The sequence below is a fragment of the Gopherus flavomarginatus genome, chromosome 1 (assembly GCF_025201925.1).
Source record: "Gopherus flavomarginatus isolate rGopFla2 chromosome 1, rGopFla2.mat.asm, whole genome shotgun sequence".
Classification (NCBI taxonomy): domain Eukaryota; kingdom Metazoa; phylum Chordata; order Testudines; family Testudinidae; genus Gopherus; species Gopherus flavomarginatus.
In genome coordinates, this window is record NC_066617.1 from 16,186,197 (window position 1) to 16,200,542 (window position 14,346).

The 14,346-nt window shown below is 41.8% G+C and overlaps 1 protein-coding gene across 2 annotated transcripts in view; it reads left to right on the plus strand.

The window, feature by feature from the left end:
* Positions 1–14,346, plus strand: part of CDC123 (cell division cycle 123) — an 82,874-nt gene that overhangs the window by 3,808 nt on the left and 64,720 nt on the right. For both annotated transcript variants that reach the window (XM_050936984.1, XM_050936985.1), the window contains exons 3-6: positions 2,664–2,724; positions 4,138–4,170; positions 11,866–11,961; positions 14,184–14,290. In XM_050936984.1, coding sequence (XP_050792941.1) covers positions 2,664–2,724; positions 4,138–4,170; positions 11,866–11,961; positions 14,184–14,290 — 297 coding nt within the window. The remainder of the gene's footprint in view (positions 1–2,663; positions 2,725–4,137; positions 4,171–11,865; positions 11,962–14,183; positions 14,291–14,346) is intronic.

Sequence of the window (14,346 nt, forward strand, 5' to 3'; positions counted from 1 at the left end):
CATAAACTGGGGTTCAGAAGGGCAAGTAGTGTGCGGAAAAACTGGTGCAGGCGCTGAATGGGAATGGGGGTGTAGGGCCACATGGGAACTGAGAGCAGGGAAGCGAGGACAGAACAGGGGGTGGCTGAGTTGGGGTACAGGATGCATGGGGAACAGGGGCAGATGTGCCTGATTGAATGGGATTGGCTAGGGGTCAGCCAAATTCTGCATGAAGGAGGCTCCCTAACAATCCCCCTCCTCCACCAAAAAAAAATACTGTTCCATATTTCTTTCACCCATACTCAACAACCCCACAGGTTCACTCCCAGGCTCCTTCCCAGAAATTGTTTCCCTCTCCTTCAGCTCTTCCATTACTCCTGACTTCCACTTCTTCTTAGGGGTGTGAGAAATACTTTTCTGTATTGTCGTCATAGGTGCTGACTCTGTGAGTACTCTGGAGTTGGAGCACCCACAGAAAAAAAGAGTGGGTGCTCAGCACCCATAGGGGCCCTGCCAATCAGCTCTTCCTCCTTCTCCCCACCAGTGCCTCCCGCCTGCCAGTGTCCATGTTGATCAGCTCCTCTCCCTCCCTCCCAGTGCCTCCTGCCCTCCGCAGATCATTTGTTCAGCAGTGTGGGGGGGGGGGCGCTGGGGAGAGGGAGTGGAGCGAGGGCAGGGCATGTTCGGGGGTGGGGCTTTGGGGGAAGGGGTGGAGTGGGGGCATGGCCTGGGGCAGAGCGGGGGTTGATCACCCCCCGGGAAATGAGGAAGCTGGCCCCTATGATTGTAGTTTAAATGAATTATTACTCTAGAGTTCTGTATTAATAAGCCTAGTAAGGAATCTTTGTCAAAAAATGTTTCCTCAGTCTTTTTTGTTGTCTGTATTGTTACAGACATATTTGCTGACAGGTATTTTGAAATAAATTGTCAAAATAATTGTAACTGGTGTGATATTGTGTTATTTTGACAAATAAAATATGTAGAATTTTGCAGAATTTTAAAATGTGTGCGGAATTTCCCCAGGAGTAAAGTCACAGTGAGGGAGTGTGAATTAAAATATTTAAAAAAGAGGAAACCGTATTATGGTGAGGTGTGTTTTGTTTTTTTTCAAATTTGAAATGTTTTCTAAAGGATGTATGTAGGAAATTAGAGTTGTCATCAGACTTTTATGGCTAGGAAGGGCCTGCATCTTCCCTCTGATCCTGCATCACTATGTAGATCAACTTAGCAGCTATTATTCAATTTATGGCCAAGTTTCTGAAAATCTAAGACTCAAGGTCTGATTATGCAGTTGCTGAACATGAGCAGCATCTACTGTGTTCAGTGGAGGGGTTGTCATATACTGCTGCATAATTTGATTTTTAAGTGTCTTTAAACATACAATCCTGGATAAAATACAGTCTTTCTGGAAGGTGAATTTTCTTAGCTAGAAACGAACACGCATGTCTTAGGCATCATCTTCTCTCAATCACGATTTGTCTTGCTTTTAAACCTGGATGAATCAGCATCTGAATCTTAGATCTGCAGAGCTGAGTTGTAGTTTGTTCCACAGGATCTTTGTCATTGACTTTTGATGAACAGCAGAAACTCTGTCTGCACTACAGGTGCTACAGTGGCACATCTACAATGTAGATACTTGCTACAGCAATGGAAGGGGTTTTTCTATCCCTGTAGTAAATCCACCCCCTTGAGAGGTGGTGACTAGGTCGACAGAAGAATTCTTCTGTTGATGTAATGGTGTCTGTACCAGGGCTTAAATTGGCTTAACTACATCTCTCTGAGGGTGAAAAATCACACATCTGAATCAACATACTGTGAGAGACCCAAGTTTTAGGTATAGACCAGGCCTGAGCTGCTTGCAGTATTTGTTCTCCAGTAACGCTGTCTCATTAGCAGCATGGCAAACATCAAACTTGTCCTGCTTGCTACACTGACTTCCTGCAGAATATGGAGTCATAGGCATGGACTCGATCCTTTCCCTTGAAGTGCTCAGTGATATGGGCCAAGGAACCTAAGAAATCACCTAAAGCTCTAAGATGAAGATTGTGGTCAACCACTCCACTCACCAGGCATAACAAAGCACCAATAGTCCAACTTGTTTGTAAGGGGACAGAACTTTCTCACGCAGTGGTCTGAGACTGTGGAATCAATTCCAATAATATCTAAGAACCATTAAAAACCTCAACTTCTCCTCCATACGCAAGGCCTGCCTCTTTGACCTTGCCTACAAAAACACACAAGCAAAGTTAAAAGCTCCTAGTTTTCCCCGGGGAGAGGAGCAGCATCAGTCCTATGGTTTTCTAGTTACCTCATTTAATGCACTGCTGGGAGGCACTTACCATGTTGGTGGGTGTGGTATAAAAATCTGAATAAAACAGTCACATAATATTCAATGAGTTTGAATGGTTTCAGAAGTGAAAGTGATATGCTGACAAAAAAGGAGAATGATTTTGTGACTGGGGCTTGGGACTTGAGAGATCTGTCTTCTATTCTTGGTTTTGCCACTAACTCACTGTAACTGCATCACAGTGTATTGTGAGACTTAATTCATCCACTTATAAAAGCACTTTGAGATCTTTAACTGGCAGTTATGGTGGAAGTCCAAAGTATTCTGTCAAAATCAAACTCTCAATACTCAAGATTTGTAAGCGTATTTTCTCCCTCTTCTCTAACTTTTGTTTCAGGGATGATCCCCCAACATGTTCTCAGGAAGACAGTGATGATGATCAGGCAGAGGAAATACAGGTTGGTACAAAATGTAATAAAACTTGTGTGAAGTCTCTTTCAAAGTAAATGTGTTAATACTTACCATATCTGTAGAGATCTATAGAGAGGCATAGCACTTTACAGAATAATAAAAACATGGTCCCTGCTCTGAGCTTAAAACCTAGGTTAGATCAGGGATCAGCAACCTTTGGCACGCGGCAGTGAGGGAAATCCGCTGGTGGGCCGGGAGGGTTTGTTAACCTGCAGCGTCCACAGGTTTGCCCAGTTGCAGCACCCACTGACTGCGGTTGGCACTTTGATTGGCCGAACCTGCGCACACTGCAGGTAAATAAACCATCCCGGCCCTCGAGTGGATTTCCCTCATGGGCTGCATGCCAAAGGTTGCTGATCCCTGGGTTAGATACATCCTGACTTCAGGGAGGGAGGAAAGTTTGCATAAAATATTGCTATGATATTTGTTTCTCACAAGGCACATATATTATTAGTTTATTAATTGGTTTTGTTAGGCTCAGAAAGGGGTTTTACAGGGGGCATTTGAAGGAACAAAGAGAGGCTGTGTACCAAACAGGATCAGGGAAGACATTCTAGGCAAAGGAGGCACCCTGAGAAAAACAATGTAAGCTCTTGAAGAGAAAAAGAATTGAAGTGAAGTTAGCTAACCATCAGTCTAGAACTGAGAAGTGGTGGGAATTGGGACAAGATTTAGACAGGGACAGAGCTGTGCCAAGCTTTACACTGCACATTTCATTGGCTTCCTTCTCTGTCATGTTCTGGTTGTAATTTGGAAAGATGACTTCAAGACTTATTTCTACAGTTAAGGAAGGTGATACTAATGCTGAACCCAGGGTTTTGTGCTGTGCGTGGCTTTTCATAGCCCCATAATACGTGAACCATTCAGCCTCTCCCTTTTTCATTTAGGCTATTATTTTTAGTAGGTCTTGTCTACCCAGTGAGTTAGTGTGTGGCAAGCCGGGGTATGGTTCTACAGCATGACAGCCTGCTGCACACTAACTCGCTGTGTGGATTCTGTTACACTGCAGTGAAAGTTCTGGGGGGTGGCTCAGAAACCCAGCATGCTCTGGGGCTTTCACTGTACTGTAGCAGGGTCTACACATCAGGTTAGTGTGCAGCATACTAGGTGCGCTGTAAATTCACATTCTGGCTTACTGCATGTTGACTCACTGTGTAGACAAGCTCTAATTTGCTATCTTCATTTATGTGAAGTGTTCTGTCTACAAAAAACATACCTCTCTGTATGTTGGGTGCTGTACCCACTCTTGTCTTTATGATACAAGATCTCCAGGACAGAAACTGGATTTGTTTGGCAGTTTTACCTATTGTGCAATGTTATGCAGATTTATGGTGTTACATAAATAATATACTAGGACATCGAAGAACCGTTATAAATTGTTCCATTCCTCTTTCATTTAGTGGTCGGATGATGAGAATACCACAACACTTACGGTAAGAATGCTTTATGTACCTAAAAACATGGGATTTTGTCCACATTATTCTTTCCGTAACCTGAGAATTAAGCTAATTTTCAGAAGGTTAAATATTCCCATTGTTACAATTAACATGTATCAGGCCATTCCAGATTTGTAGCAGGGTGGATGTTTCTCCTTATAGAACCTGGTGGAATCTCACTTTTTGTCCAAAACACACCAGTGACTGGAAACTTATTTAAATTGTAATATGAAAATCAAGTTGTTCTTGCTTCCTTTGTGGATAATCAAAAATAAAGATGGGCCGGTGTTTAAAGATCTGACTATCACCAGGCTGTAGGAAATGAACTGAAGTTCAGCACTAAATATAGCCATCTTTCATTCTTGCCACTTCCAACATGTGTCCCCAATTACATAATCAAACCTTAGACAGAAGAGATGAAGACCCTGTAGCTTTCTGCTTTCAGAGCTCTCCGCAACTCCACTCTCCTACACCTTTGCCATTATTTCGTCCTATGTCCCTTTCCTACTATCTGCTCAAATTGTCATTTTTATCTTCTCCTGTCTTTGCATCCTTTTTGTGCAGCCCCTTCCTCTTAAAACAGGATCCTGACTACTGTGAACCAAGCCCCCTCCCTCTTCTCTTCCAAATCACTTCTGAAAAGTCCATTTATTCCACAAATATTAATGTTCTTGCATCCCTTTTTGCTGACCATCTGTGCCATGCCCATCCATCTTATTAATGTGGTAGAACCAAAGTGTTTTGATCAGTTTTGTGGCTCCATTGTTTACTCCTGGGGGATTCTGCAACAAAAAATTAAAAATTCTGCACACAGTATTTTAAAATTCTGCATATTTTATTTGTGATTATGTTGTGTTATTTGACACCAGTTTCAATTATTTTGATAACTTATTTCTAAATACCTGTCAGAAAGTATGTCTCTAACAATATAGACAACAAAAAAGATTCAGGAAGTGTGTTTTGACAAATAGATTCCTTACTAGCGATATTAATACAGAACTTTGAGTAATAATTCATTTAAACTACAGTACAGAACCGTATTTTCCACACCTCTCAAAAGCACTGCAAAGGCTTCGGGGAGTCAGGGGTATTGGAGGAGCTGTGGGAGAGGGAAATAATTGCTGAGAAGGAGCCTGGGTATGACCTTGAAGGTTTGTTGGGTATGAGTGGGAAAAATATGGAACAGGTTTTTCTGGGCAGGGTGATGGGGAGGGATTATTAGGGAGCATCCCTCAGGCAGATCCTGGCTGACCCCTATCCCCTCCCATTCAGTCAGGCATATCTGCTCCTGTCCCATGTGACCCTGCACTCCCGTGTGTCCCTCCACCCCCACTCAGACACCCTCTCCCCCTTCCCTGTGTGTCTGTGCACCCTCTTCCCCTGTGTCTCTGTGCCTCCACTCAGCCAGCCCCATTCCCCCTGTAGCTCTGCAACCCCTCCCCCTCTGTCCATGTGTCACAGCCACCCCCCTCAGCCAGTCCCCTCCCCTCATATACATGTGTACCTGCAGCCCCTGTCCCCATGTGTCTGTGCTCCCACACAGCCCCTTCCTCCTATAGCTCTGCACCCCCTCTGCCCATGTGCCCCGCACCCCCTGTCCTCATGTCTCTGTGCCCCCACAGAGCCTTCCCTCTGTAGCTCTGCACCCCGTCCACCCATGTGGCTCTGCATCTATCTCCCCCTGTGGCCCTGCACCTACATTCCCATTCAGCCCCTGCCCCAGTCTGTCCTCTCGCTCTAGCCCTTATGAGTCCCTGTCTGACCCCCCCTAGCAGCCCCACCCTATCTGACTTCCCATATCTCCTGTCTCCTGACCTGGTTCAACAGGCACGGTGAAGAACGCAGGCTCTTTCTCTTCCCTATCATAGCTGGGGCTTGCCAGGAGCGGCTGTTGTATTCTAGTGCTATAGCACTCTCTGTGGGCAGCAACTTTTCAGCAAAAGCTATTTTCTGTAAAATAATAATAATCGTAATAAATAAAAATATGCATGGCACGTGAAATATGTGTGCATGCAGTGTCGCAGAATTCCCCACAAGAATAATTGTATTAAGCACTGTACGTGTCCTGGTCCCTGCTCTAAATAGCTTATATGTTCACTTAGAGTTTACAGCTTTGCATTTTGAGTCTATAGAGACATATACGTGTTTAACTTTACTCTTGTGAGTAGTGTCTGTTGATTTCAGTGGAGCTATTTACACACGTATGTCTTTTTCAGATTGGTGCCTTAGATTGTAAATTGTTCAGACCAGGGATTTTGTGTGTGGTTCGTTGCATTTTACCTTTGTAAAGTGTCATGTTTTGTTTACAGTGCTGTGCAAATAATGTCTGACTGTTGAATCAGATCTCATAATTACAGTCAAAGAAAGTACATTCAGAAAATGCTGTATCCAACAAAGGGGTGTAAATTGGTGTAACTCCACTGACTGCAGTGAAACTATGCCAGTTTTGACCAGCGAAGCATCATGTCCAGGCTATGGATTGGAGTTCATCACCTTAGTTTTTCTATTTGGGTTACCGTTACAAGAGGCTGTATCAGAGTTAGAGGATTAATATTGGTAGAAAAGCTTATATTATATAAAGGTCAAGAGGTATATGTGTTCCGATTTTTGAGAAATGGCAAGCTTTCCTAGGCTGGAAATATGAGGAAGCAGGGTTAATGGTTTGTATGTTGCTTTTTCTGTTTCAGTATTAAGATGTTTTGATTGCATAACTATGATTCTTTATGCTACTTAAAGTAAAACTGATTAATTTTTATACATTTATTAAGATCTGAGTTATATGATCTTACAACTTAGTGAGTAAAATCCTGGCCTAGTTGAAGTCAATGGCAATTCTCCATTGAACTCAGTGGGACTAGGATTTTAACTCTGATGTGTATACTTTTGTTTTTCCTCTCTGCCCCTCATTGTGTTTCAGGAGATTTATTTGTCTTGAACAAATCACTGATTTTTGTATGCTCTTATGCCCTTTTAAAATATGTCTTTCTGATGTAATTACTAGGGCTGTCGATTAGTCGCAGGTAACTCACATGATTAACTCAAAAAAATTAATCGCGCTTAAGAAAATTAATCACAATTAATCACAGTGTTAATCACACTGTTAAACAATAGAATACCAACTGAAATTTATTAAATATTTTGGATATTTTTCTACATTTTCATATATATTGTATTCTGTGTTGTAATTGAAATCAAAGGGTATATATTTTTATTACAAATGTTTGCACTGTAAAAATGATAAACAAAAGAAATAATAACAAGGAGTCTGGTGGCACCTTAAAGACTAACAGATTTATTTGGGCATAAGCTTTCATGAGTAAAAACCCCCACTTCTTCAGGTTCATGGAGTAAAAATTACAGATACAGGCATAAATATACTGGCACATGAAAAGAAGGGAGTTAGCTTACAAGTGGGGAACCAGTGTTGACAAGGCCAATTCAGTCAAGGTGGATGTGGTCCACTCCCGATAATTGATGAGGAGGTGTCAATACCAAGAGAGGGAAAATTGCTTGTGTAGTGAGCCAGCCATTCCCAGTCCCCATTCAATCCCAAATTAATGGTGTAAAGTTTGCAAATGAATTTTAGTTCTGCAGTTTCTCTTTGAAGTCTGTTTTTGAAGTTTTGTTGTTGTTGAAGAGTGGTTATTTTAAAATCTGTAAAAGCAGCAAAGAATCCTGTGGCACCTTGTAGACTAACAGACGTTTTGGAGCATGAGCTTTCTTGGGTGAATACCCGCTTCGTGCATCCGACGAAGTGGGTATTCCCCCACGAAAGCTCATGCTCCAAAACGTCTGTTAGTCTACAAGGTCCCACAGGATCCTTTGCTGCTTTTACAGATCTAGACTAACACGGTTACCCCTCTGATATTTTAAAATCTGTTGTTGAATGTCCAGGGAGATTGAAGTGTTCTCCTACTGGCTTTTGTATGTTACCATTCCTGATGTCTGATTTGTGTCCATTTATTCTTTTACGTAGAGACTGTCTGGTTTGGCCAATGTACATGGCAGAGGGGCATTGCTGGCACATGATGGCATATATTACATTAGTAGATGTGCAGGTGAAATGGGCCTGTCATAAACGGATAGTTAAGGGTTAATAGAACAGGAGTACTTCTTGTCTCTTTTGCCTGTAAAGGGTTAACAAGTCCAGTGAGCCTGGCTGTCTCCTGATCAGAGGACCAATCAGGGGACAGGATACTTTCAAATCTTGAGGGAGGGAAGTTTTTGTGTGTGTGCTGTTAGTTTTTGGTGGTTGTTCTCTCTGGGTTCTGAGAGCGACCAGACATGCAACCAGGTTTCTCTCCAATCTCTCTGATACAGTCTCTTATATGTCCAGAATAGTAAGTACTAGATAGATAAGGCGAGTTAGGCTTATGTTTGTTTTTTTTATTTGCAAATGTGTATTTGGCTGGAAGGAGTTCAAATTTTTATTTTGCTGAAAGGATTTTAATTTGTACTTGTATACTTAGGCTGGGAGGGTATTCCTGGTGTCTATAGCGAAAGACCCTGTAACATATTCCATCTTAAATTTACAAAGATAATTTTTACTGTTTTTTCTTTCTTTAATTAAAAGCTTTTCTTGTTTAAGAACCTGATTGTTTTTTTTTTTTTATTCTGGTGAGACCCCAGGGGACTGGGTCTGGATCCACCAGGGAATTGGTGGGGAGAAAGGAGGGAAGGGGGAGAGAGAGGTTAATTTTCTCTCTGTGTTAGGATTACTGTCTCTCTCAGGGAGAGTCTGGGAGGGGGAGAGAGAAGGAGGGAGGAAGGTGAATTTTCCTCTCTGTTTTAAGATTCAAGGAGTTTGAATCACAGTGATCTTCCAGGGTAACCTAGGGAGGGGAAGTCTGGGAGAGGCAACGGTGAGGGATTAAACTGAATGCTGGTAAAAGGGGCCAGACTGACGGCGCGATAGAATTCAGTCCTCTGTCCACAGGTCAGGCACTATACAGCACAGGCACGTTGCCAACACAAGCTTCCCCAACACTGGCCTGCCATTCTGCTTGGCGTGGTTTTGCCTTTCTCAGCAGCATGTGGCTGCAGGTCACTTGCCAGAATCGTCTGGATATATCCCACTCCCACTTAATTCCCTGCCATTTCAGGGGCCTGAGTCACCCCTTTTCTCTGCCTATGACACATAATAGTTTAGTCCCCTGAGGGCTGTAATACACCTCTACCCCGATATAATGCTGTCCTCAGGAGCCAAAAAATCTTACTGTGTTATATTGACCTTGCTTTGATCCGCCGGAGTGTGCAGCTCCCCAGCACTTCTTTACTGCGTTATATCTGAATTCGTGTTATATTGGGTCGCGTTATATCAGGGTAGAGGTGAATTTTGGTCTAATTTCAGTTGTTTGGTTTAGTGTGTGGGTGGTGGTGGTGGCTTGTGATATACATCAGGTCAGACTAGATGATCCAGTGGTCTCGTCTGGCGTTGCTTTACTAATGGTTATAAAAGCAGCGTGAGTGCTCTTACATTGAGAAAACACAGGAAAAACAGGTTTAAAAGACTTCTTTTGGTGTCTGACTAGTTCACAGCATGAGTTCTGCAAAAAGGTGGTTTTTGCAAAGTTGATTCTTTGAAGCTGGTTTCAGTCCATCAGTTCCTAATTTCTTTTAAAGATTCTGGATGATCTAATTTTGTCCTAGGTTATGAGCTCTCTGGGGCAAGAACTTCTTTTGTATTGTTTTGGTATGGTGCATAGTACAATGGAACGGCTCAGTAATTTTTCACAACAAAGTTAGGGACTAGTGTGTTTTGCTTATGTTAAACAATGTGTACAATCATTTTTATTGCAAATTCCTAACGTTACTGTGCATTGGAGCAGGGACATGAAATATGACCAGTTTTGCCCTAGTTCCAGAGTACGGCCTTTGCTGCCTGAATTTGGCATTCTGAGTCTGAAAATCGCAGTTCGCACATGCTCAGTTGAGATTTTGGCTGCTAAAAGCTCAGAAGATGCCATCCACACTGAGCATGTCCCATCACCTCCCAGCACCTTCTTGCTGATCAGATTGCATGCCCACAAAGTGACAGAGCATCAATGTTCCCAGCTATCCCTCGGTGATAGTCTCCGGAGGGGACCTTGAAAAGTAACTCGATGGTGCAAAAAATTGCTTGTTCAGGTTTTTTGGGGCAGAGTTGTGGCGGGGGGGGGGGGAACTTCAAGTATGATTCCTCTTGAAAACTAAAAAATGCGGTAAGTAAAAACTCAGAACATATGAAGCTAAGTACAACTTAAATCATTCCACTTAAGTGGGGAATTTTTTTTAAGTGGTTTGGTGGGATATCGTGTTGGGAGAAACTAAAAAAGGATAAAATATTCTTGTGGATGTAAGATTTTATTTGCAGTGTGGGATGCGAGGGGAGGAGAAAGATCTTAGCTTAGCTTTAACCTAGGTGTTGTTTTTGAGATGCATTTTATATAAACGTTGATGGAAATAGCATTTTCTAAACACTGCTTACTATGACATCATTTATTTATTCTTCAGGATGAAAAATCTTTGGCAAATGTCCACAAGTCTTTGATATTCTTTTGAAGGGCAGAGATTTAATCCTTCCTCTGTGCCAGCCACCCACAGTAATAGTGCTTGTAGCATCATGAAGGATTTTTTTTTCTATTTTTGGTGTTCTACTATACAGTAAATCACTTATTTTTAAACAAGCATCACATTCTTTTTCAAAGCCAAAGATTCCCAGCACAGTCTATTCTCTTGGTGCAAGTTAACACATATTACTAAAGAGCATCTTCAAGGCCCCAGCCCTACAAGCTGTTTCCCATCAGGGGGAGCCACATTGCATGAAGTTGTATTAACTTCAGATGCAGAACAGCTGGGAGAGTAGGATCTGGGATTGTGTATATAGAAGTTTTAAGATTTGCTCTTCTCTACAGGGATGTTGTCATGTTAAGTGATATATATTAAAAAGTGTGTATATTTTGTATATATAATATATATACATAAAATATACACACACAAAATACACATATATATATTCCTAATAAAATAAGTTTAAGTTTTGTTAGGTGTTAAGATCTGATGCATATCTTGTTATTTAATTGGTTTGTTTACTTTTGCACTTGTATCAGTTTCAACGCTGAAATTAGACCAGTTTTCTTTATTGTTTCACTTTCTAGCTTTCATACCTTGGCATAATGCTACAATATTTGGGTTGCAAATTTTTCAGGGGAAAGTCTAAAGCCCCCTTTCCTCCCCCCCCCAAAAAAAGATCATTGTTTGAAATGTCTAAAACCAGTATGAAAAAAATTCTAATCTTGTCAAATGTTTCATTATCATCTATTGTCTTGACTTAACCTACAAGTGTCTCTTTAAAAGTTGCTTATTTGTTTGACTTGCAGTGTGGCCAGTTCTCATGATTTTATCATCAGTCTTGTGATATATTTTTTTTCTAAAGCCCCAGGAATCTGAGTTTTCATTTTAAAAAACAAGTAAGTTTCTAGCCCTCATTATTACAGAGAGAAGCTTGAAAACATGTACTGCAAAGGTTCAAGCACCAGAAAATAAAAATTCATTTAAAATCTCATGATTTTTGGAGCCTGCCTCATGGTTTTTGAATGGTAATACTGAATTTGCATATGAATCTGTTGCAGCTGTAATTTACATCCTTAATTATATTTCTAAAGCTAACCTTTTTCCTGATTGAATGTGAATTACCTTCTGTTCTCCATTTAGGCACCAGAATTCCCTGAGTTTGCACTTAAAGTTCAAGAAGCTATCGCTTCCCTGGGGGGCAGTGTCTTCCCGAAGCTCAACTGGAGTGCTCCAAGGGTAAGAACACTGATTAAATCCTAAATGTTTTAACAGAATTTGTTGTAATCAACTCTTTGATGTGTCTGGGACATGGGAGGAGAGTAACTGCACTGACGGAGTCTGGTGCAGTAGCAGAGTTCTCAGTGGAGTGCTTCTGCAGTACAATTTGGTGCAGTCGAGTTGCACACTCTGATGTAGTACAGCATTGCATCACCCTGGTACTGTTTCGTGAGCTGGAATTTATATGGGAAGAGGTACAGTATGCACATCCTTTCCAAACATTCAGCTGTTCTCTTCATTTGATAAGCACTTATTAGTGGTTTGTAGAGAAAATAAAAATGTCTAGAATTAAGGTCTAGAATATATACAGCTTAGCAGGAACTTTAGCTCTTCTTTGCCAAGACAATTCTGAGATATGTAGATAATTGAATTGCTTTTCTTTGTCAAAACAAAGTGTTATGAGATTAAAATTCCGATGAATAGTGTAAAGATTATTTTAAATGTAGTAGTCTAAAAAGGTTTTTACTGATAGGCAACAGGCACTGCTTTGCTTATTGTGGTTTCTCCATAATTCACATACTTCAGTATTTTTTGCTTAGAGAAAAATCAGTCTTTAAAAAAAAAAAAAAATCTTCTCCCCTCCTCTCCATCTCCCCATCACATCTCCCACCTCTCACAAAAAAATAAGAAGAAAAAACCTAGCTGTCTGTTTAAACTTGCTGTGTTGTCAGGATATAAAATACGTTCTTCGTTCTGTCCTTTTTAGTTTAAAACATGTCTAAAAATTTGATTCTTAATGTTAGTTTACCCTAAAGTTCTCCTGTCAGATTCCTAAAGGGAATTTCTGCCCCAAGGACCCAGGAAATTGCTTGGAAATACTGAAGAAAAGACTTGTTCCTATTCTGATTTGCACTGATTTCAGTAGGTGTCCATGCACAGAACAGTAGCTTCATTGAGTCATGTGCTCATGATCAGAAGAGAAATTCCTGCCAAAATCAGTTGTCTATCTTTGTAGTCCTGCTTGTCAACTCATATACCTCTACCTTGATATAACGCTGTCCTCGGGAGCCAAAAAATCTTACCGTGTTGTAGGTGAAACTGCGTTATATCGAACTTGCTTTGATCTGCCGGAGTGTGCAGCCTCTCCCCTCGGAATGCTGCTTTACTGCGTTATATCTGAATTCGTGTTATATTGGGTCACATTATATCAGAGTAGAGGTGTACTTCAAAATGGTGTGCAGTACAGTAACTCCTCACTTAACGTTGTAGTTATGTTCCTGAAAAATGCGACTCTAAGCGAGACGCTGACAAAAACACTAATATACTATGTGTGCGCGTGTATAAAAAACAAGTTTTAAACAAACAATTTAATACTGGTACACAGTGATGATGATTGATTGTGAAGCTTGGTTGAGGTGGAGAAGTCAGAGGGTGGGATATTTCCCAGGGAATGCCTTACTGCTAAATGATGAACTAACAATTGTCTGAGCCCTCAAGGGTTAACTCTCACATTCTACAGGGCAGCAGGAATGGAGGGAGGGGAGACAACATTGCAGACAGACACACACCGTGTTTGTGTGAGAGGGAGAAATTCTCATTTCCCCTTTAAGTACGCTAATCCTAAAGTACACTGCCTTGTTAATTAGATCAGCTTGCTGAAACTGCAGCTGCTGCCAGCGAGCTTCCTCCATCCTGAGCCTTGTCCTGTGTCCCCCCTGCTCTATGGAAGATGGGGTAAGCGGGGTGCAGGAGCAGGGAGGAGGGGGATACCCTGACATTAGCCTCCCTCTGCCTCCCTTCCGCCCCTCCCCCCACAGCAAGCAAGAGGATCCGGGGAGCAGCTCCAAGGCAGAGGGCAGGAGCAGCACATGGCAGTGGGGGGAGGGACAGCTGGACTGCCAGCAATTGATAGCCTGCTGGACAGCTGCTGCACAGGGAACTTAGGGGAGCAGGAAGCTGATGGGGGTGCTGCCAGTCCACCCTGGTTCCAAGCCCCCACCAGCTAGCTGCAATGGGCTGCTCTTCCTGCAAGCAGTGGACAAAGCAGGTGGCTGCCAAACGACATCAGAAGGGAGCATTGCACAACTTTAAACGAGCATGTTCCCTAATTGATCAGCAATGTAACAACGAAATGACGTTAACTGGGATGACTTTAAGTGAGGAGTTACTGTAGTTGTAGGTCAGCTATTGATAAGTCACGTAAAGGTGCATTTCAAATGATATAATTCCTTCTTGTTTAGGATGCCTATTGGATAGCAATGAATAGTTCTCTGAAATGTAAAACCCTCAGTGACATCTTCCTCCTCTTCAAGAGTTCAGACTTCATTACTCGTGACTTCACTCAGCCGTAAGTATAGTTCAGACAGACAGTTATATTAATCTGATCAAGTCTAAACTAAGAGT